The sequence below is a fragment of the Uranotaenia lowii genome, chromosome 1, assembly GCF_029784155.1.
Source record: "Uranotaenia lowii strain MFRU-FL chromosome 1, ASM2978415v1, whole genome shotgun sequence".
Lineage (NCBI taxonomy): Eukaryota > Metazoa > Arthropoda > Insecta > Diptera > Culicidae > Uranotaenia > Uranotaenia lowii.
In genome coordinates, this window is record NC_073691.1 from 10837069 (window position 1) to 10862100 (window position 25032).

Sequence of the window (25032 nt, forward strand, 5' to 3'; positions counted from 1 at the left end):
AACATACCCACACACCTCCACCGAACCGGACTGTGGTGCACAGGACGGTTTTTTTTTTTTGAAACAAAGAACCATTAAAATATCGGATCGATTTGTGTCGGTCAAGCAGCAAAAGCACCCAGTCGGGTCGGGTCAGGTCGGTTTTCCCTCGGAATTGATGGGATGGAAAATTAGGAAAAGAGAAAGTTTCCGGGCAGGCAGGCCGGGAACGATGGGGAATACGCGCACATAATCGTCACAGGGACGACGACGCCGAACAGGCCTCGAATAGGCTCCCCAGCCTGGCCGATGAACGATGAACGGCGCTGGAGCTTTTTGCTGTGTGAGGGGGTGCCATGGCCAGGCATAGTGCTCCTTTGTTTCGGCCATTACTATCTAGGTGTATGATGGGACTTCTCTGTCCGTTATTGTTTCAGTATATGTTTGCTGATTGAGAGTCCCCCAATCGGCTATGGTATGGACTGCCTTCGGTGATGTTTGTGTAGGGCTGTAATTGGAACAGTTAAACCTGCTTTAGAATTTTAGTTTGGTGTATTTGTATGGTCACATCAATTAGAATCACGGTTTAATTTAAATGCTTTTAAAATAAAAAAAATATAAAAAAAGCACTTCCTGTCAAAAGTGCATACCTGTCACACTATCAATGGCCGACTTCAATCAGACCGAACTGAACGACATTAGAAATTTTTTAAACTCAACGTCTCGAAAAAATGCAGATGAGGTTCAGTCGGGTCTGGTCGAACCTCGAACATATAATCTTCAATCAATCAGAGCGTTTCCAATGGAAACAACTGTGAACTGATGATCGTTTAAAACTTTCTACAGGTGAAGTCATATTGAGAGATGCTTCATACGAATCTTTCGATCAATCAGACAAAATACCTTCCTAATAATGTGGTCGTCGTTCAGTTAAATGGGACATTATGCTATATAGATCATAAAATGTTACAGTCAAACCTGGATAAGCGTGAAACCTCTATAAGTGAGAGAATTCGTCAGGTCCCATTATTTCTTTAGGCAAAATTTTCTATAAGTGAGAATCAAAAACCTCTTAAAGCAAAAGTCATGTTGCTAAAAGTTCAAGGAAATTGAAGAAATTAGCGTTGCCAAACTAGAAATTTTTAGCGAAAATGACCTTCTGGTATCAAACAGACATTGTGAGTCCAACAGAAACTCACGTTTTAGAACTATATATAAGTTCAATACGTTTACTAACAATTTGACAGCAGTTGCTTAGGTGCTTAGTCTAAAGTAGGGTTGCAAGAATTTTTTTATCCGGGCTATTTCATCTTTAAACTGGGCAAAATCCGGGCATTCGATTTGAAAAACGTCGATATAAAATACGCGCAAATTTGGTCAAAACCCAGGAATCACTCAACAAAAATTAAGACAAAAAACACCTGCAAAAATATTTTTTTTATCAAAATTCATCAGCCGGTATTTTTTTTCAAACGTATTTCAAGCTTCCGCAAAACCATTCATGATTATTTTCATAAAACTTGCTCACGAAATTTCGTTATAAAAAAACTTACATAATTTGTATTTTTTTCTTGTTTGATTTGGCAAATAAAGTGAATAAATCCGGGAAAAATTCGGGCTTTTTCCATGAAATCCGGGCAACCGGGCCGGATCAGACTTAGTCTAAAGCTTGATGAATCTAGTATGGTGGTCTCAAACGCCAAGTCGCACGTTCAGCCATATTGAAAAAAGTTTTGACAGCTGGCTGAAGTGTTTACGAAAAAGGGGGTCCAGGGATGCCAGGTGTTCGAGATAAAAATCTGAGAAATTTTGAAAAAAAAAGTCTATGTATGTCTGTGCACAAGCTTATCGTAGACCAAAGATCAAATGATTTCAAACCAAATTGGGTTTTAGTTTATTTTATTTTATTCAAATTAGAGTTCCGGAAACAAAAAAATGATTTTTTAGTATTCAATGAATTCATTTTATTCGAAACCCTTTTTTGTATCTTAAATTACAAGTGTGGAGTCTTTTCTGATTTTTTTTTGTTTATTTGTGACACTTTACCAACGTTTTGGCATTCGTGTCAAAGTCTTTTCGGATGCTCCGGAATAGCTGTGATTAACCGTGATAATAAGAAGGATCCGCTGATGCCGCCCCCTCCACCACCTTTCAACTCATCGGTTTCCTCGTTCAAAAGGGCCTAAAACTCCATCTGGTTCTCCCAAATGATACCCATCAGATCCGGATTACTCGATTGGATTTTCTAGAGCAGCGATGGCAACAGACGGGGGTCATCCTGAAGCAGCTGTTTTATCTCGATGAAAATCTGATGTTCCTGCAGGAAGGCCAGCCCCTTCTCGAACGATGGAATTTGGCCAAGTTACCATCCGATTTAATGAATTTCTGCTACTTCCAGACAACTCTTGGAAGAAAATAATATTAAATAACCATACATTTGTTATAAGTAATGGATAATTAATGTAACCGCTACCGACAAAGCTGACACTTGTCATCTTTTGGTCCAACGTCTTCCAGCTTTGCTTACCAGCTCAGAACTCAACCGGAAGAATTTTTTTGCTTCTATGGATTATATTTGCAAAAATCAAGGCGAAATCTTTGTCTGAGCAATATCTTGATGATTGGCAAAACTCCGTGTTTTACAAAAAATCAGAGCACCTGGCATCCCAGCCAGCCAACAGCCAGCTGTCAAATTTCTGCTGCGTTTCGCCCCCACCCTTCGTATACTTTTTGGCAAAGTGAGACCACCATTCTAGATTCATCATGGTCTAAAGTCTATAATCCTATTTTCCTCTGGTAGTGTTTGTGATATTATGCTGGTTATTTCACTAACACTTTTCAGTTTTGGGAAAATCAACTCTATAAGTGAAGTATTTGATGTCGTTTTAATATGTCGATTCGTTTTGATTGATTCACAAATTTATTTTTCTTAAAACAAATTTTATCTTAAAAGTTCATTGAAGAGTATTCGATCTGAATGTAATCGATAAACATTAACTAAAACAAATCTTCATAGTTCTCGTTTCGCACACGGGAATTTCAAATTCACTCTTTAAATACACATGATTTTTCACTTAAAAACAAGGATCCAGTGATTTTCTTTCATTCAAGTGCGACATATACATTTCACTTGGCAGTCACTTAAATTTCAAGTGAATTTATCCACATTCACTTCAGTCGTCACTTGAATTTGAAGTGAGAAAAAATATTCACTTCCCCATCACTTAAATTTCAAGTGAATTTCGGGTTGTAATAGTGTTTATTTTCAGAGTTCAAAATGGCAAATTCTAAAGAGCAGCGTTTAAAGCTTATGCTGGATTTGGATTTTCTCAATTCTTTATTAGGCGATTTTGGCGGTAGTTTGTGTTAAACGTGATGTAAGAAAAAGTTATTTAAAGGTGTTATCATGTTTCAGCTTGTGGGTTGAACTGGACAGATTTTCTGGTTTGCAGCAGGGAAGATTTAGAAGTCGCACTATCCGCGTTAACCGATCTGCCTGGGGATTACGATGGAATTTTCCGATCAATAAATTTATGGCGAAAGCGTAATGTAGGTATTTGAAATCGAAGTGTTGTTCTTTAAATGTTCTTTTATTTAAAAACGCGAGAGATAATTAACTTAGAGATAGAAATTTCAGATAAATTTCACTCGAACGTCATAGTGTAATTCACTTGACCGGTCATTTAAGTGAATTCACTTGACCCATCACTTAAAATTCAAATGAAATTACGTATGGCGAGAATTTACTACAGATGTCACTTACTTTTTAAGTGAAAATTATTTTGCGTGTAGTTAAAAGTTTCCAAAATCTGCACTTAAAATTCAAACCCGATCATCTCATGGTAAGGTGGACAAAATTTAAAAATTCGAGCTACATTCGAATCCTTCTTTCATACTTATCAAAGCGCATTTGTTTAATTTTGTGCAAAAAATTTGCAATGTATTTTTCATAAAAAAAATAGCTGCTTAAGTAATCGTCCAAAAGTTTGGGATCACCTGCCTGCAGTATGGTGTAACGGCTAGAAGTATGAGATCAGTCTTCTAAAACATGCACTTTTATTTCACGCATATCTCTGTTATCAAACAACGTATTGTCTATCTGAAAAGTTGATTTGGAAGCTAATGAGTTGAACTTGCTTTATGGATAATTAATTGAAACTTTTTTGGAGACCAACTTCATTAAACCTTTAGCTGAAGCTGGATCATTTTCTGATAATTTTCACCAAATAGTCCGACCGTTAAAAAAACATGCGAATTTGTTTTGACCATATCTTAGTTGTGATACAAGTTATTGCAGATTGATTGGGCTTATTTGAACCCTCCTAGAACTGTTTTTATTGCGACTCCCCGCCATGATGAAAATTCCGCGATGGAAACCGGGAGAATCTGAATAAAAATAGTTCTAGGAAGGTTTAAACAACAAGACCAGTTGAATTTTCCTCTTTCAACCATGCCCCATCGATTTTACCATGTTACGAAATCTAGTTTAGTCGCGTTGTGGAGTTTTGATGAAATAAGATTTTTTCACGTTCATTTTCACTAGAAGTGTAAACCAGGCTTTAGAACGGGCTTTTAAGAAATAAAATGGAAAGCATTGGAAATAATCATTTTAAAAAATCGGAAAACGAGTTTTTTTTTTGGTAAAATAGAAATTTAACAGTTTCGGAAAAATTTTGTCGCTCTTACGCAAACGAATGATGATTGTTAAAGTGTTGTTTAATGGTGATGGAGATTCGGGAAAATTGGTAGTTGGAAAGGTCATACGAGGTTGTTTTTTTCCTCATTTCACTCTGAAAGGAGCCTCCTGTGCGCATCATCCCAGACTGTCCTGTAGCTAAAGCTATCTATACCATCGATATGACCGAATCGGTCCGATGGGTCCTGCCGGATGCTCCTGCCCGAAGACCGATTACATTATAGCTCGGTGGATTACGCCACGGTGGAGGATATTTTTCGGGAATTGGTACAAAAGCCCGACCAGGACTCAACAGCATAATGAGTGCTGATGGCTGAACCATTTCGGCCATTTTCGGGGTGGATTACTGGAAATGTCGCATGCACCCTCTCTCCCGGATCCATCCCGCGAAGGATGGATTCTTCCTTCCTACTCCCAGCAGCATAGGGCGACCTGTATTGGTGCCTGTGATGGAACAAAGCAATTTTCACTTCGGTTCCCATCAGCCTCCGGGTAAAGGCCACTCTACCCCATCCATTTTAATATTTTCATCATCCGTCCCGGCCTGGCTGGCTGGATTCGGTCGGCTTTGGTCCTCCCAGGCCCGTATGATGTTTGTGCGCCGGTCGGCATCTGGTTGGTCGGATGTGATTAAAAATTGATTGAACGATTAATGATAAACGGGGCACTTCCAACCACCCACCCTCGCTTCGCTACCATTAACGATGATGATGATGATGATGATGAGGAGGCATTTCGGCGATGATGATGAACCGAATCGAAGTCCTGATAATGACACCCAATATCTTTTTCCGTTCGATGATGATGATGATAAGGTGTCCCCATGGGTAATACGCAGGATACGCCAGCGTGTTACATCATGCAACGTTGCGTGACATTTCGATCCATGACGGGGGTGAAGTTTTTCATTATCTTGATTCAATGTATGTTTTAATTACTTCACTCTGATGTACATTTATCTGATAAATCTGTGACCTTGTGTATAACTTAGATTTATTGATAAATGACAGCTCGTGTACACCACAAGGTTGCCGCAAAAAAAATCTGTGTTTTTGAGAACAAAATTCTGACTTTCTGTGATTTTACCCGAAAATTCTGTTATGGTTTTCTGAGATGCCATTTCCTTCAATTTCATTGAAAATTCATAATAAATTGGGCCTTTTCAACATTTTTGTTGGGAAAAATCAATCAACATTACGAATCTTATCATGCTTTTCTAATTCAAAGTAAGAATTCTAAATTTTAAATTTTCCAAAATAATTATAATTTTTTAAAACCATCCAAAATTTAAAAAAAACTGTGAAATCTGTGAATATTTCAAAATTCTGTGTTCTGTGACACTGATTCCGTGATGCAAATTTGCACAAAACTCTGTGAAATTACAGATATATCTGTGATTTCGGCAACCTTGGTACACCCCCGCGTTTTATAGGGTAACATAGCTTTGTCGTTTTCAACAGATTAGATGCAATTTTATCAAATGAATCTAAATTAAACTGTATTGTGTTGTGAGCCTACTTGGTTGAAATGATTCAACTGAATCAAAGCAATCGAAAGATTCCTTTTAATTCAACTACGGTACCGTGGTTGAATTAAAAGGCATCTTTCGATTGCTTTGATTCAGTCAAAATTAAAATTTTTGAACTAAAACCTTCTTTTGCGTTGATCTCATTCTAAAGATCATGGGTTATTAAAAACAAAAATTGTCTTTTGTAATGGACTAGTTGAACATCTTTGCCGGTAAATTAGGTACGTCTCGGTGGACGAGTGGTTCGCGTGGTGACATGGTTATCGCTTAAACCACCTTAGGCATGGGTTGGATTCCTATCTTAGTACTGGGTGTTAAATTATAAACTTCAGTTGTCCACGTTTATTCAGTCTGTAAAGCCTAAATCGGCCAAGATGGTGTGTGTCTTTGAAAATAAACCATAATGTTACTTTAATTTGTCGGCCTTAGCGGTCAAAAGTGATGTCCTTTTTAGTAGGGACATCTAAAGATTATGAAGTTTTCATATAGGTGGATAGAAGGTTAGATGAAAATGAAAGATGTTGAAAATGAGCGGGTAGAATTTATTTAGAAGCATATCATCACATATCAAATTTTTGTTCCTCACGGGCCTACTACTATGAAGCGGTAGATACAGATAGAGTTGCATCTACTACCACACATTAGTAGGCCAAGCGTGGTCCGCCCCACAAGGGAAAATTTGCAGTGTTCGTCCGCATTTGATAAAAGAACAAAATTAGAAAAATGTGAATAACATATTAGGTATTTGTTGAACTGTGGTTCCACTCGCACTTGATCCAATGTTAGCTACTAGAAAAAATGATGAATTAATGATGTAAAAGTTCATAATTCGCATTAAAAAATACTTACCAAGGAATTCGCAAAAAACTTCATCGACCGCAGTAAAATTTTTCAGAAAAATGGCGCGCCAAAACACCATCATGACTTGACATATTTATTTTGGACGGCGCGGGGTAGTTCCACAATTTAAAGAGATTGAAAAAGATTAAGATATTACGATAAAGTTTATCGTTACTCTAAAAATCATTGTTCCGTTATATTAATAGCATGGTTTTGGTTATTCGGCAAGTTATGCACCTATCATTTGGACAAATTTACGGTCAAAATATTTTTTAAAAGCTTTACATCTAGGTATGTTGTTTCATCTTTTGAACCTTAACGTGATGAGAATTTAAAAAAATCCCAATTTAATGAAAATATTATTGAAGAAGGTTAATGAGTTATATTTTAGTTACCAGCGTTATTCTGAACCAAATTTGCTTGACAGTTTCATAATTCGTTACTAAAAACCCTAGGGATGAATGACTTTTTGAAATTAAAATCCATCCAAATAAAAAAAAAAAGTTACTAAAAACAACCGGTAAAAGACCAAAACAAGGTAATAATCGTCAGCTGTTTTTCCGTACGAAAATTGTATACACATTTCCGCTGTTAATGTATACGTAACGTAGCGTCGCCATATGTTATGAAATATTCAGCATCCCTGAGAATATCAGCAGCGCGATACACCTTCACCAGAAAGCTTATCCACCATGATAACTCTAGCTTCTTCTGCTGTCTGCTGGTTATTGATCCCAGTTTTGTAGAAACGATAAAAAAAATAACAATCTCCTACAATTTCTTCTCCAGATTCTGAGCGGCGGACGGAGAGTCCGTTGGTTTTATCGCCCTCATTTACTTCCATCTGCAAAGAAGAAACGCTGTTTATCGATTTTCACACGTCCCAGCCCCAGCCCAGCATATGGCTCTCACGTGTTTTTCCCCGTGTGTTCGATTGAACCGAAAGGGAATTTTCACCAACATCTTGTTTTTTTCGGAAAAGCTGTTAGCGACCGATGACGTCATGTGATAAACAATTCGTCCTGCCTGCCATGAGCATTCGTTCCATTACTACACACAATTAATGGTTTCAGTTCTGAAGGCATCGGCCAGCAACAGAAAAAAGTCGTTTTATTTATTCTTCTCCCCCTGTCGAGAAGAGCATAAAAAATGCCCAAGTCTTCCAAAATGGTGACGATGGTGTTCGATTGACATTGAAAAATTTATAACAACGCAGTCTCAGTTGGATGGAATGGAAGATACCCATATTACTGCAAGTTGGTATAGCATCACATCAGTCACTCTTGCCTTGATGATCTCACTCACGAAAAAACTTTCTCTGTCACGACGCACACAAGCATGAGTGAGAGAGCAACTTTCAAGAAGATGAAAGCTGTGTTGCCATTTTAACTCAAAGGCGTAGTTTGTTTCATTTTCAATCGCGATTTTAGAGGCGTTTTTTGCGTTGTAACATAATTTTATAAAATTGCGCAAACAACTCAAATGGAATTGTAATTGTAGGAATTTTGTGTAGAAAAACTTATTTTTCAGAGTTCTTTTTATCGAAATGTGATACACTTCGACGGAAAATTGAAATTCTTCCCCCTTTCTCTTAGTTTTGTTCGAATAATGCCTAAATTTTGCTAAGATTAACATTTTTTGTTGGATTCGAACATTTCAAAATAAATAGTCCGGGTTTACCAAGTCTTTCAAAATAACGGCCCGGAATTATCCGGTCTGTACTCTGTATAGAGGCTCCACTTGTCATGATTTTACAGGATTTGTCCTGATTTTCGAGAGACCGCACACAGAAGTATTTCACTCAAAATCCTGGCCAAAACTCAAAATTTAAATTTCATTGGTGACATTTATGTCAATGTTTATTTGATCTTGAATAAATTTAACATCATGTACCGGTCATTTTTTTGACATTTGGTTTGTTTATAAGCTGTAGCAGCTGTCCAAACTTTAGTATTTTTATGAGATAGAATTTTTCTGAAAATCGTTGAGTCAGCGCGACTAAGTCAAATCTATGAATAAAACTTTCTTAAGCGATTTAAAATGAAAATTTTAAATGGAGAACTTTAATAGAAGAATATCAAATATTTTTAAGTATAATAGATAAAAATTGAAATTGAAAGTTGATTTTTTAGAGGATTTTTTACCTTCTAAAGCGTTCATGAAAGTCTCAAATGATCTTTGAAACCCCATCCACGTTTCCGCAGTCCAATATTTTCCGATTCTACAGGAATCAAACAATTAAAGGAATTTTAGATTCAACATAGTAGACTTTGAAGGGTCTTTCAAAATCCTTTTACTTATTTTTCGAAGGAAAATACTAGGATTGATATAATTTTAATCGAACATTTTTAAAACGTTTAAAGATAGATAAAGATTTTAATCTTACATTTTTTAATAAGAATCTATAAAATATATTGGAGCATATAATTTTGCCACCTTCTGTATCAGTGTTGAAGGACAGTTCTAGGTCTTACACAACAGTTTGGCAACTGGGTTCTTCGGGAGAAAGTTTCGATTCATCAAAGAGAAATTCTCTCACAAATCTCAATGTTTGTGTGTAGAAGAGAAAAAGAGATGCTTCACTACCACACAAATATCAAATTCGACCTCAGTTCCACCGAAGTTAAAAAGTGGAAAACAGGCAAATAAAAAAGGAGGAAAATCGCCTGCTGCAACTCAACAAACAATTGAATTCAAATGATATTACCTTTGCATAATGTTTCCATTTCGAGAGAATGAGCCGTCTTCTGAAAAGAAAATAATGCTGATGTCGGCGCAATAAATTTTCAAATCGCGTTTTCTGCTTGCTATGTCCCTTTCTTGAAAGGGCGTCGCGGCGACCCCCCTCCCCCTCCTTCCATGCTCACGCTTTGCTTGATCGGGAGAGTATTGTTTTTTCATGAACAATTTCTCTTCAAGTCCAGCGTCGTCGTATGTTTCGTTCCTTTTGGTTGGTTGGACCAAAAAGGGGTTTCTTGCGACCTCTGGTAAGGGGGGATGATTGCCGCCTTTTGCTGAAGAAATATCCCTCCCGAATTGCATCGCATCCTCCCACTACTCCCCCTATCAAGGGTTCATTTGGGACCCTTTCATCTTCCTCTACCTGTGCCTACCCTCACAGAGTAAGGACCTTTCTTTGCCCGTTTCGTTTGGTCATTTCTTTTCTGCTGCGAAACTGTGTGAAACCAGTTGGAATTGATTATATCGCATGTTGTTCGTGGTACTTTGTTTTTTCATCTCATGATTTTTTTCTTGGATTTCTTTTTGTTTTTCTGTTAAGACTAGCTTGCAATTCCATGCCTTGTTTGCTTGATTCGGCCGTTTGTTCCTCACAAATACAAATATGATCTGGTGGATAGCCCATTACAGTGCCTTCTCAACAGAGGTCGTTTGTTCCTTCTTGAATGAGTTCGCATTTTGAAATTTGCAATTGTCAACTTAATGTTATTAGGAAAGTTACTTCCACCGTTTTCTGTCGAATTTACTCAATATCGTTCAATTGAGACGTGACAATGTCCAGCGAAAGGGCGCATAGCGCACGAACGACTACGGTTGGGAAAAAGAAACCTCCCAATGTACATAACAGCAGCAAGCCGGAGCAACGAAGCGTTTCTCGCCCTCTGGTTTTGCGCTTGTTACGTGTTTCACGTCTCACCACCCTCAACCGCTGCTGTGCTTCCACAAGAACTGCGCTGTTTCTCTACGCTTCTGCTGGTTGGGGACTGTAGAGAGAGTCGATTCCCAACCATCCATTTTGCTTCTGTCCACCCTCCTTCCATCCTTTCCCCTTCTTTCTGACTCTTCTCATGTTCTGATCGACCGACCGGACGAAATTCAATGCTTACTGCTGACGGCGACATTCGATGGCGTATGTACAACGAACGAACGAACGGCTGCCGCATCATCATAGCACAGCACAGCAGGCTTGGGTTGCTTTTTCCGTTTGGCTTGGCCTGGCCTGGCCTGTGTTGTATACCCTACCTACTCTGTACACTGCTGATGGCAGCAAGCGCTGTGCTAGAGGGAACGTTTTAGCAGAAATCGACCTGGGTTGTTTTGAGTTTTACACGGGCTCTTATGGGAGCACTTTTTTACAATAGGTTTCTAAAGGCAACAACAGTCACATATAGGAGGATACATGCTATGGTGATTAGTGGGTGGGATGCAGAAATATTGGTTCTGGGTGGCCCGCTTTCAGCTGACACTGATGGAATCTGCGAATGTTAATCAAAACAAAAATTTGAAAATTTGATTATACCGGTATTGTTTTTAAATTTTTTTTAAATGGGATCTTTAATATTTTTTAAATTTAATTCTCAAAAACTTTCTCAATACACGTCGGAAAGGCATCGGGACTTTTTTTCAAATTAAATTAATATCTCGAAATTTGAACTTAAAACATTACGGTCCAAATACGAGATACATCCCAAACAACCAAAGTCACATATTTACTTGAAGAAGGCTTCGAAAGTGACATATTGGCTGACAAAGAGAATCAACTGCCCAATTACCTTGAGTGAACTTTATGTACTCATTAATGAACTTGAAAGTTGCAAAAGTGATCAATATGTACGTTTGATGTGACTTATTTTGTCCAATTCCCCTGAGTCAACTATATGTACTCATTAAAGAACTTGAAAGTTGCAAAAGTGATTTATATGAACGCTATAAGGGACTAAAGTCACATAAAGGGCACAAAAGTGCTAAAAACGGGACTTATTTTGCCCAATTCCCATGAGTTCTCACCACGAAGGTCGCTGTTCGATCCTTAAGCTGGGCAAGTTTTTTTTATAAGTAATTTGGTACATGAGTTACCATGCTGATGCGGTATATGTAGGAAAGAAGCAATTGAGCAGTTTGTCGAGTTTGGAATCCGGTGGGTAGCATCGTAGCGACACCATGTACAGAACATAGTAAATAATCAAGAGAAGGTGATATGAACCGATGCCAATGGTGCAATTGAGATAGAGAGAGCTTTTGTTTATTTTACGATTTTTGGTAGCTGAATAAGATCGCCGCTGGAAGCTGAATAGAAGATCATTAAGACTTGAAAGTGTCAATAAAACTTTAACTTTGAGCTGCATAGAACGTACTTCATATCAATCATTGGGCTGAGTAAGCTTTTTAGTACCTGGTTTACGGGACTTTTGGTTGCTTGAGATATCTTGAAGCTGGCTTTCCGTGAGTGAGTGAACTACGAAAAATAACTCTTAAATTGTCAATGTAATCACGAAACTAAATTATACAAAATCAACAAGAAATTATAAACAACTCAAAAATATCAAATTTGTATGATTTAGCCTAGTGGTTTTCGAGATACAACTCTTCAAATTTTCAGTTTTTTTGTGCTCAGATTTCTATTTGGTCCTCAATCTGTTAAGACAAAACGTATGATCTCTGGACCTTGCTTTTGCTTCCACTTGGCGGCAGCTGAAGCTTCGTCAATACTCTGTATTTCTGTAGCTGAACATCTTTGCTACGCAATTTTGTTTCTTCCTCTTCTCTGTCGGTACTGTCAAGTTGAGCCTTAAAAAAATACTCCACAGATCTTGTCCATATCACTTGGCAGATATATACAATACCTACATATCTACCCACAACTCTTAGAAGGGTATCAATACTTATGTATTAGAGATGAGGTTACTATGACGCTATGGAACTCTTTACTATGAACCTGATACATTTTTGTCGAACAGGGCCAGGTCGTTCTCGCCTTACCCCAAGCATGGTCATGTGTTCCACACAGGATCGCTTGCCCGATCATGAATCCAGCTGGTTGTCGTTTGGGAGCTTGACGCCAGTACCAGGCCTTTGAGGTTGTGGTTGTACATAGGCACATTCTCTCAGGGTAGGCATAAGTATATCTCCTCTTTTGATTTCCTTAGAAGCTAAAGTTTCCTTTGGAGTTATTTTTTAGTTAAAGGCATATGTATGTCACCTTTTACAATTCCTTTAACCACGCTTCTCAGTCAACCGTGGAATTGCTCTTTCTTCTTCAACTCGGCAATTATTGAAGTCGTATATGTATAAGTTGAAAACACGAATAACTCATTCAAATTGAGAGTAAAGTAAACTGAAATAAAGTAGTTTAAAAAATGGATCCATAATTTATGAACCTAAATGAAAATCGCCAAGTTCCATAAAATTGTAATTTGCTGGATAGATCTATCACAAGTAACGATTTCCAATTCTGTCGGAGACCATGGATCAGTAGTTATAACTTCAGGCTACTGCGTCGGTTGTTGTGGTTCAAATCAGGACCATTGTATGAAACAGTTGGTCTGAAGTTCAGTCGAATTATACATATAAACACGATCCTGGCCGAATGCTTATGAAGCTCTGGATTTTTTTAAATAAGTTTGTTTTTCATGAACTGGAAATAAAAATAAACAATGAAATGTATTAAGTATGTAAACCACTATACTTGAAAACGTGTGCTAAGCTTTTTTTTTGTATTTCTCTTTACAGGGGACACCATTCGGGGTACGTGACTATTTTCAAGCCCAGTTGTTGAACAATTTAACAGAACACATGCTAGCCGTGGTAAGTCGCATTCATTTTTTTATTATTTATTTATCTAGTTTAGTTTAGAGAAAAAATACATACACCTCCCCAGAAAATTGAAAAGAATGGAAGCTCATGTTTACATTCACACACAATTGGCCTTTCCCCATAATCGCTTTCTGTTACTAAAACACAATGAATTTTATTACTTTTGTTTACATTGAACAACATTCGATTAACATTGTTTTTTCCTTGAAAATTGGAGATTTAGTTGAATTGGCTCATCTCACTCCTTGATGATAGTTAAATTTTGAGGTCAGAATTATCAGTTTTGTTTACCTTTGATTCATTCGTAGAATAGGAAGAGTACTTTTATTTATTATCTTTATATTCATTTCAAATTCCGGTATCAAGGATTTGAGCTAAGTTTATGATACTGTGATAGTATTTTCCCATTTAAAATTGTAATTTTTAAACCGAATGTAATTAATATGCAGATGAATAAAACTTTATGAGAAAACCTTGGGAAACGGCAAACTGATTCTGCCAAAACGCGCCATTCCATTCCGGCTGCCAACGGTTTGGTTCGGGGCCGTCCGTAACACGTATTTTCCCTGCCGTGCAGCTTTCCCCCTACGCCCTTGTTGTTGCTGCTGCTGTAGTAGGTACCCTATTTGGGAAGCAATCAAGCAAGCCATCATGAGAAGCAGCAGCAACCAAGCAAGCCATATATTTTACAACTGCTCCGATGGGTTGGGTTGGGTTGGGTTTTGGACTCTTGGAATGATCGTGTTGGAAATGGAAGTGGGGTTGGGAGAGCGGTGAAGTTGGGTAGCATTTGGTGAGATCGTTCCGTCCATGTTCCCGCGCGCGTTTATTGCGCTATCCACTGGTGTTGGTGTGAGCGACGCTTGGGTCTCATAATTGAACATCGCCCTCTTTGTTTGGGTCGCTATGTGTTGGGAGAAGTTTTCCAGCGTCCCCCGTAATAATGCCCTCATGAGAAAATAATTTTGTCGAGCTGTAGGTATATACGAACGACGGGGAGACGAAGTATTTGAATTGTTAACTTTTTCTTCCACTTTAAAAGCCTGGAAAGAAAATTCAATTCAAGATTCTCACTTGGTTGGAATTTGATTATATCTTCGCATCGAGTATCGTCATCTTCGCTCTCACGAACTCTCTCCGATCCCGAAACATCAATCGAAGAGCGGATCGATTGATGAGGTGCGGGGAGAGAGAGAGAGCAATCCGCGAGGTTTGTTTGTGATGGCGTCCCTGTTCAATCAATAGTGTCAGGGCACATCCGGCTGTTCTGTTCACTCCTATTGCGTTTTGGAAAACCGAAATTGATTATTGTTTTGTTGGGTTGAATTGGGCAGAGTTGCTGCTGCACTGAATACTGATCCGAAACCCAAACAAAATGTATCATCGCATGCTTGAATTTTTTTTTTGCTTTTGCCGGTTCTAACACCTCATCTCAACACGAGAACCACGAGGTTTGCTTTTCATTGCTGTGCAGCAAGCACAGGTTCGATATCTTTCTAGCTGGCCGTATGGCCAAGCCACCTATCTGCAATAATAGGCGGGCATGATTTTTGCATTTTTGAGCGCACGCGACTATGACGAAATCTCTATGCCGCCACATCTTTGAACGGAGATGAAGCAGAATTGTTTTCCACACCGCAAGCATCTGGTAGTCTCCAAGATAGTTCTTCCTTACTTTTTTTTTGGGCGAATGAAATATGGAAAAGTTTTTAGTCATCGGAATCATATCTAGAAATCTACTTATTGGAATATTGCTTTTCTGGTTCAAATCAAATCATTATTCAGAATCACATGGTTATAAACCATTGAAATAAATATGAATTATACTAGATTTTTGATCAATTAGAAGGAGTAATAGAAGTTAAATAGAACGGTTCTTCATAGTTTATTCAACCCTGGGATAAGTTTTTATCCAAGTAACCAAAGGTTCTATAAAATGGACTGTCAAATGCTTACTCAACTCTTCCAAGGACGCTTATAGTACTTCAAAAACCTTAGTTTCTTTTCGTTTGAATTTTAATCTTCCAAATATTCAATTTAATCAATCTTCACTAACGCTCTTGAACCTCGATTTCTATTGGCCTTTGAATTTTGATGGCAGTCTTGAAGTTATGAGCGTTGACTACCTAGATTGTTTGTACCACTCGATTTCAATGTTCGGCTACGCCTTCAAGCGGTACGCAATGTGAGTGGACTTTGATTGCTGTTTGAGGAATGCTGTAGGCCTCGTCGGGATACTGTTGGGATACCATCAAATTAGCCATCAACAGCGTTGCGGAGAACGTCGTCGGGCATGTGGAACGAACTCGACGGATCGATTGGTACGACGAGGAGTGTAGGAAAGTGAAGAAGCCTGTCGAAACGTGAAAATCACCGACAGCGGAAGAGGCATGGAGTCCGAATTTTCCACGAGAAAAAGTGCCGCCTGGAGGAGGAGGAGCTCTAGGAGCTGGACCAGCTGCTTATTCCCAAGAAACACGAAGTTCTATCAGATGCACAACATATCCCTCAAAGGCTTCGTACATAGGCATCGCAGAACTCATCAAATTGGGCCCGAAAATGTTGGCCGATTGCCTACACCGTTTGATGGTCCGGATCTGGGACGCAGAACAGCTGCCGGAGGAGCAAAATGAGGGGGTAATATGCCCCATCTAAAAGAACGGCGACAAATTGGACTGTGAGTTAGTTCTCACGTGCGATCACTGTTCTCAATACCGGCTACAAAGTGTTGTCCGAATCTTAATCCGCCGCCTAACGGAGCACAAGCAAACAGATTCGTGGGAAGTCGTCAGGTCGGCTTCATGAAGAGACGGTCAACGACGGACTAGATCTTCACATTACGACCAAACCAAGTATCTACCCACCTCTATTCAACGACTTCAAAGCCGCACATGACACGATCGACCATGACAAGCTAATGAATATCATGGACGAGAACGGCTTTTCTGGGAAGCTGACTAGACTGGTCAAGGCGACAATGGATGAAAAGAAGTGCTGTGTGGGGATTTCGGGTGAATTGTCGAGTTCATTCGAATCACACAAGGAGCTTCGAGAAGGTCATGGTCTATCCTGCATCCGCGGCGCTATAAGATGTAATTCGACTGCAGTGGACGAAATGCGGGGCACGATTTCCAGAAGGTGGTGAAGGACGTGTTGCGAGAATGCCGAACAATGGTCCTACAAGACAGCTACGAATACTGTAGGAACGAGACGAGCAGGGGCACAAGGAACAAGGTGGTTAGACCAAACGGAGCGTAATCTGGTAAATGTGGAATTTACAAGAAATTATTATGTTATATCGTGAGACGGAAAACTATGTAAATTGATGAAAATAATAAACTATCCCAGCTAGAATGGCTCACGAAAATCGAAGAAATTGCCAATTCAGAGGCCACGGACGGATCAAGGAGGTTAGAATGCTATCATTTTTCCATATCAAATTTTCATGGCGAATTATTAAAGAATTCTTTTCTGAGTCATGTCAGTGTAGCCAATGCACAGAATGCATGGTCAGCATGGCCATCAACCTTAGTAAACACTAGAGAGGATTTACAGCTTATTTCAATACTTTTCCTTCTGAACAAAAAGCAAAAACGACTATTCGCTGTATTCGTGCTACATTTACAGCAAGCAAGCAGGTCGAATTGAACGAGTCAGCTTATGTATTGTACGCGAATCGCTTGACTGGCTTGCTGAGCTCGCAATATACCACTCTGCTCTCTATCTCTATGCCCATATTTCTACGCTATGTATTCAACGATGCTTGGAAAGGGGAAGTTGTATGCACGTCACGACGCCCAACTTTTCTTTTAGCTTGAAAAATAAATATTAAAAAAAATATGTTGAGTAAAGCAATATGAAATGACATTAGTAGAATGTAAGGGAAATCTGAAGAATTCGATTGGCATAATTTTTCAAATAATAAACTGACCCATGGTATGTTGATAGCTAGATTGAGGCTTCAATAAAACACGTATAAGCAAGCTGTCTCGATTTGACTCCGCCATTTTTCCCGCTGGGTCGTTCGTAACCTAGGTGTGTGTGTGTGGGTTTGTGTGTGAAGGCTTCGGTTGGAGTCGGAGCAAGCGGGTTTTTTTCTTGCTCCACTTCGTTCTTCCGTTGTTGGTATGAGTTTTTTCCGTTCGTATTTTTGCCCTGCGGTCGAAGAGTTGTGTGTGTGTTGGTATTTTTCCCACACTCTCCCGGCACACACAGCAGCAGCGGAACATGACGACGACGATGGTGCTCTTTTGCTCGCTCGCTCGCTCCTCTACATCGTAAAGGCAAAGAAGTGATGAAGCGTTATTTTTTCTTAATAGGGGACCGATTGTACTTTTATTATATGTGGTGTATCATCTCGGGCCAGCAGCACAAGCCAAGGCAGCCTCGCGTTTCTCGCTCTTGCCTATTGCTGCGACGCATTAATATTATTCTTTTGGTCTGGTCTTCTATACGGTCTATACGGTTAGTGTACTTTTCGGTAATAATATACAGCAGCAGCAGAGGAGCCATATCTCGGGCCATAGCCAAGCCAAGGCGTGTATTCTTTGGCGCTGCAAAAAGCAGGCCGTGGTGCTTTGGCTATATTGCCGTGCAGTGTAAGCATTGGTTTTCCGTTTGGGTTACCCGCCTGGCCTGTGTCATGGCCTACTAGAGGTATAGAGGACTTCTACACGGTTGATTTTTTTTTTGTACCTTTCTCAAATCATTGAGATGATGGGAAAGGTATGGTGTTAGTGGAGGAAGAAAACACAAAACATTAGAAGAACCGCAGAACCGATTCCTTTTTTGCTGTGGCGTGTGATGTGATGTGCTTGTTGAGAAGTGTGGTGTATTATTCAATAATGCACAACAACCAGGGTTTAACTTCTTCCGCCGTGCTGCTACCAAGCCGGCTCCTAATGACGACGACGAATAGTGAACGGAATTGGATCGCGCGCGTTTCAAGTGCACGTGAATTTTAACGATTATGGGCACGATCCAGCCTAAAATTACGAGCCTTCCCCGCATCTCGCGTACGGTTTTGTGTTGTTACATGTTATCTCGTCGCAAGTGATTCCATGCCGTTAAAGCCGGTGTTTACAACACCGAACTATCCGGCTCGAAGGACCCTTTGAGGCAGTCTACGTTGGTTGTTCGGCTTCGATTTTTCTTTTTGGATATTCCCCATGACAATGTTCATTCAAGGCCTACTGGTCTCTACAATATGGAATACGATTACCCAGTGTAGAAAGGCCTGAAGAGAACCAGATGGATTACGGTTGCGTATCTCCTGATTTTAGTGACCATAATCCTCTAATTGCAACCCGCGAAGCCCTAGCAATGTAGGAACAGGAAGATTTTTCAGTTTCAGTGAATTTTTCAACCAGTGTAATAGTCGGTAGCTGAACAAAAAAAAATCGTGACCGGAAGTGACCATCCATATTTTTTTATTCAAAGAAAAAGAATCCAAAAAGGGGCAAGCCGAGCCCAGTAGAAAATGCTTCACTGTGTCCATTGTGCAAGACCTGCTTCGATCCGTCCGTCCGTATACACCACGCGCCACCCATCCGCGCAAAAAGTAATCAACCAACCGAGAAGAGAGGGAGCAACTTTTGTTTTCAGTGCGGCTAGAACGTGTGGAATTCCTGGAAATTTTCCAAAACAGTGTTTTTACGAAGATTCTAATCCATCTCTCGGGGTCACTTGCGCAAAAAATCCAAAAAATAGGCACAATTTCTACATTGCGTTTGCCTTCCGCTTCAAAATTGGCAGCACAGCAAAAGGTTTTTAAAAAAAATCTAAACTCTGTGGATTCCACTATCTAAAAACTACAGCTAAGAAGAAGCATCCATCTCGGAACCGAAAAATCCACGTCGGAACTCCGGAAAAGCACCGGAGCGAATACAATCGAAGGGATCGATGGATGGCAATGAAAAAAAGTGTTTGAGAAAACGCGCGCGCGTTTTCCCCCAAAAATTTGACGACGACAACACTCCGTCTTTGATGATGGGGCTGCTACCGTTCCGTTCCACCCTCTCGACCGTCCGTCTATTCGTTGTTCCATTTCAAACCGTTCCTACTGTTCAGATTCTCTTTAGATTGGGTGATGCCGTTGCAAGGCAAACTCTGTTATTTGAGAGAATTTTAATGAGAGCGAGAGAGTATTGAAGGCAGAGGTTTGTTATTATTCTTGAACCATTGGCTATTAATTGCAATTGTTATCAACCCGTACGTTTTTAATCATAATAAAAACAAATATTTTCAATGGATAAATCTCTTATGATAATCACGGAAAAAATCTTTAATATTTATCGCTAATTTGGAAACTTGAACTATTTTTGTATTTTATTCTTTGTTCAGAAGCCCACAAGAAATTTTGCTTGAAAAGTCGTTATTAGACGCAAGTTCTTATGCTTGAGATTTAATGCATGTTATCATGACTTCATAAGGAGCTAGGTTCACAAAAAACAATCAGCGTTTTTCAGAAAAATCTGAAATTCTAAAAAAAATTATAGTTTTTGTAGTGCTGTGTTTTTAGTCAAATTTAAAAACAAACACTGATTGTGGATCTTTAACTATCCTACAGTCAATCAAGGGATTTGTTTAGATTTTGCCTAATTTGTCTAGTTTTAGATATTCAACGCTTGATAGGGATGAATAGTCCCAGAGGATGAAAAATCTGTACAAAAAAAAAAAAATCAAAGCTCACAAAATTCAATAGACGCTTAAAACACACACACACACACAGTTAAACTGTTCCTGACATCACCAAAGATCAATTTTGAGTTTTAGTTTACTCAATAGCTTTATGAAGAGATTAATAACGGAAATTTATGTTTGTTATTTTATTTATCGGCCTTATCGATGAGAAGGGATGTCCTTATTTACGGCGTGTTCGTAAATTGATTTTTTCTATCGATACTGGCGTTCGTAAATTAAACAAACTGCATGCAAAAGAATTGGAAGGTGGTTTGACATCTACCAAAAACATCGATGCATCACCCAAAAAATCAATTTAAGAACACGCCGTTAGTAAGAATGTTTTAAGATTATTAAATTTTATAGACGGATAGAAAGTTAGAAGAAATGGATGGTGAAAATGATCAGATAAAATTTATTTAGAAGCATTCTCATCACATATCTTATTTTTGTTAAGCACGGGTCAACTACTATAAAGTGGTAGGTAAAGATAGAGTTGCATCTACCATTACAGGATCTGGATAATCCTGTAACATAGAATAAACTTTTTATGCACGTCCAAATTAACGATTTTGGAGGAATGTCAGCTTTATATGGGAAGTATTTGAAATGAAAGTCGATAAAAAATCTTAACTGTTTTGTCAACATAATGCAGAAATTGTACTTGTTTTGAAAACTTATGTTATGAATGTTTTGGAAATATTAGTTTATTCGAGAAAATGAATGAACTAGGAGGTAAATAACATTATCCTTTAAATTTCCATTTGATTTTTTTAAATTATTCTAATCTATTTGCTTGAAAATTTGCTTAAGAAAATCGAGCACCTGCACTGCAAGGTGGATTGACCTTGGCGTCACCTCTTGAATCGAAGAGAAAACCGTTCGAATCGCGTACTTCTGAAGAGAGGGTTTGATCGAACGGTTTCTGCCTATCGACGAGTAGCGAGCGAGGATGAATGAATGGACGGACGAACGAACGGTTCACACCAATACCACTACGAACGATTACTACAATTTTTCTGCTGCTTGAACTTTTTGGCCGGAGTTGGTAGTTGTGTCGTAAATTATCGCGAGAGAGAGAGAGAGAGAGAGAGAGAGAGATCATACAAGCGATTGCGTGAAAAGAAGTTGGGCTCTTTTTTCGTTTCAAACTGGTTATTTTTTTCTCTCAATTTTTGGGGAGAGAAAAAATGAAATCGAAGCTTTCGGGAGAGTTTAGTGAGAGATGATGCGTATTTAGCAACCGGAAACGGTGAGCGAACACTGAGAGAGCGATTCGAAACAGCTCGATAATAATGTTGCTGGCTTGGCTGGCTGGTTGTTGATGGCGCCGCTGTAGCAGAGAGACCTTTTGGCAAACCTTTTTTGCCTCGACTTGATTGCGTTGGGTATTGCGCCGTAGTAGCCCTTGGGAAAGTTGCCGCCGCTCTCTGAGCGAGCGCGCCCCGATGAGATGGCAACTTTGTATGGGGGCTAGTAGTGTGCGTGAAGCCATTAGGGAAGCTCTCGCGCGCTAATTTTCTCGCTCTCGCTCTCTTGTGAAATTGCGTGGCGTTGCTCGTGATGATGGCCGTTGGCAGCAGTGTATATGTGCAAGAAAATAAGACGGAGAATATCGACCTTCTTTTTCCGTTCGCTTGGGTTTAACGTGGCCCTGTGGCTGCCTATGCTTGCTGTGATGTACGCTGTTTAGCGTAGTATACCCACTATACTTTTGCTGGGCTGCTGGCCATTGAAGCAGGCTGCGCCGTTTTGTGTTTTATTCGCATTATAAATATAATTTGTGTGCCATATATGAATACGGCGGAAAAAAACGGAAAGCAGAAAAAAAGTAAAACGGATCGGTACGCGGCAAAAGATGTGCACATATTTATATTTTTAACTCGGTATTTATTGTTGTTGTTGATCTTATGATTGGTTTTTGGCAGGCAGTGAAGAGAAAGGAATTAGTATACAAATACGAGGAATGTTTGTGTGGTTGTTTTGATAGGGCTTAATCGAAGTCCTACTGGAGTGATCGAAAGTGTCGGAAGAAGGGGAAGTTAAAGGATAGTGGAAGAAGAAGGAGACGAAGCAGCGGCAGCAGCAGAGGAATAGATTGCTGAAAAGTGTGAGCCGAGAGTGAAAAAATTTTGCACAATAGTGGAGTGTTGTGGAAGTGACAGCCTGTAGGTATAGCCTACTGTGTGAGAATCGAAGGAAGGAGGCTGCGTGTTTGGTTCGAGTTTATCGAGCCAAGCAGCGGAACCATACGAGGAGAGGGAGGAGAGGAGTGAACAAACTCTCGTACCGGAAGTGTTGAACTAGGGGAAGACCCACACACACCCAGAATGTCGGAGCACCATCGCGGTGCTTGGGGAACGCGGGAAGACGCCGTCTGGTGGCCTGGTGGCATCACCAGCACCGATCAGCAGACCCTACAGCATCACCAGCACCTACTCAATCAGCACCACCAGCAACAGCTGGCCCAACAGCAGCTCCAGCATCAGGTCGTACAGCAACAGGCACACAGTAATGATAACGCCCGAAGCAATAGTACAACGTCCACCTCCGCAACCCAGCAGCTCTTCTCGTACAAGATGGCCAACAGCTTTCAGAATCCGGTTACGAGTATATCGGGCGTTACGGTGTCGACCGCCAACAGTCCGTACGACTACCGTCTGGGCATGAGCACCACCAGTGCCGTGTCGAGGCCCGGCGATCCACCGACGATGGCCAGCACGGCACCGACGACCCAGTGGTGGTACCCCGGAGGACAGAACGCTATTGACAACTCCCTGCAGCAGCAACAACAGCAGCAACAGCAGCAGCAGCAACAACAACAGCAGCAGCAGCAACAACATCAGGTATGGTTTTTCGACTAATTCAAAGTTAATGAAAATTATTTGATTTATTAAAAATCTAACCTTGGTCATGTTTATTATGAATCTGGTATTTATTTATATTGGTATGTATATATTTTATATCATTTTAAACAACCCCAACACAATATATTTTGGAAGATTTTGTTTTTGTAGAAGGACGTCCAAGATTTGTGGATTTTTTTTTTTTGAGATTATTTGTCTGAAGTATAAAAATAAAAATTCAACATTTCATAAATAAACCAAAACCACAAACTATTTCATACATGCATCGCACTTCATTGCAGCAAAAAGCTGTAAAGTTCGATCAAAACCCATTTTTGTTTGAATTGCTGATTTGTTGATATTAAGTTTATAGCCTTGATGTGTTCTTGAAAGTCAGTACATAGTTCTGAAGGAAAAGTTCAAACTGATGTTTACCATCATGTCACCATCTACCGCCCAGACACCATTTACCGCCCAAAATCACCCTGTGTTGGCATCATTGTTCGATCATTTCACTGAAAAAACATCACTTAATTATGTCAACTATAGCCAGAAATTAAATGTTTAGTTTTTAGTTTCCGGTCAAATTGTTGAATTCGACGCCTGTTAGCGAACTAAGCATTACTGTATTCCTAGGGCAAAAAGGGTTTTTGTTTTCAAGATAGTACCTATTTGACCTAAAATCGACTAGAAACGATAGTTTTATTTTCGTAGAATAGATTTGCATCGAAAAATTTCCGATTTTTTCAATAGTTGTTGTTTTTTGAAGCGTTTAGTGATGGGCGGTAATTGGTGTTTAAAAAAAAGTGTGGGTTCCTAATGACCGGTCACGCACAATTTCTTTGTTTTTAACGCATGTATTGTGTCAAATGTGTTAATTATAAGAAGAATTTAGTTCGATTATGTTAGAAAATGATGTTTTATCGCTGAAAGTAACCGGTTACTTGAGGCTGTTTGCCTGGAATCATCATTTTGTCAGTCAACGCACTTTGTTACAATTTGTCAAAAATTTGCGGGAAAAATTTCACAAAATGTATTCTCTCAAGTTCCTCAAAATGCTTTTGACAGCTCGTTACATGGAAAATACTAAAAAGAACAGTTTCCGTGTTGTTAGATAGTTTTTCCTTAAGAAAACCTTATTGATACCTAAAAAAGTCGAGTGGGCGGTAACAGGGCCAGTTGAACACCTCAAAATTTAGTTAATTATTTTGAAAAGCGCACATTTTTCGCATTCCACTAAATTTTTAATTGAAAGTAGAGCAGTTTTGAGATGTAATGGAAAAGAAAGCGAATAAAAATCTGCCGTCGTTTTTTTATTACACATGTTTGAAGTTGAAAAACCGCTTAACTGGGCGGTAGATGGTGACATGATGGTACTTCTTTTTGACCAATTTTCGTTTACTACCTCGTCTCTGAGTCGAAGAAATAGGTTCTTCAAACCATGCTTTAGACTTATATTTCAATGGAAATTATGATTACTGTATCCAACTCTTTAACTTTCGCAAATACTTTAAAAGTCAAATCTGATTCTTCGGTCGAAACATTCCTGGAAGATGCCAGAAAAAGTTATTAAAAAAAATATTAATATCCTCCCACAAAGTTTATAATTTTTTCATTTGGTAAAATTCCTTCACATCAATGGAGGCGGCTCGAATATTCCCGCCAAAATAACAAAAACTAATGACAATGCCGGCATATTTACCCTTTTAACGACGACGCACCCACTGCTTCATTTTACCCCTCATCAACATTACATTGTAATTATTAGTGGACGTCGAGCTCCAAGCTAATGAAACTCGGTATCGATCCGGCTTCGCGATAACGAAAATAGATTGAATCCGGTGTGCCACCAACTCACGACAACAAACAAATGATTATTTCATTTCCATTCACAGAGCATTTGTTGACTC

At 39.3% G+C, this 25032-nt stretch overlaps 1 protein-coding gene across 8 annotated transcripts in view; it reads left to right on the forward strand.

The window, feature by feature from the left end:
- Positions 1–17916: 17916 nt before the first annotated feature.
- LOC129739012 (high mobility group protein DSP1) overlaps positions 17917–25032 on the forward strand; it is a 54698-nt gene continuing 47582 nt past the window's right edge. Inside the window, exons 1-2 of one of the 8 annotated variants that reach the window (XM_055730381.1) lie at positions 17917–18059; positions 22205–23122. In XM_055730381.1, the coding sequence (XP_055586356.1) occupies positions 22607–23122 (516 nt within the window). In that variant the 5' untranslated portion in view covers positions 17917–18059; positions 22205–22606. Of the gene's footprint in view, positions 18252–18393; positions 18611–21968; positions 23123–25032 lie in introns of those variants that run through there. The other 7 variants (XM_055730386.1, XM_055730380.1, XM_055730378.1 and 4 more) reach the window with 7 other exon arrangements.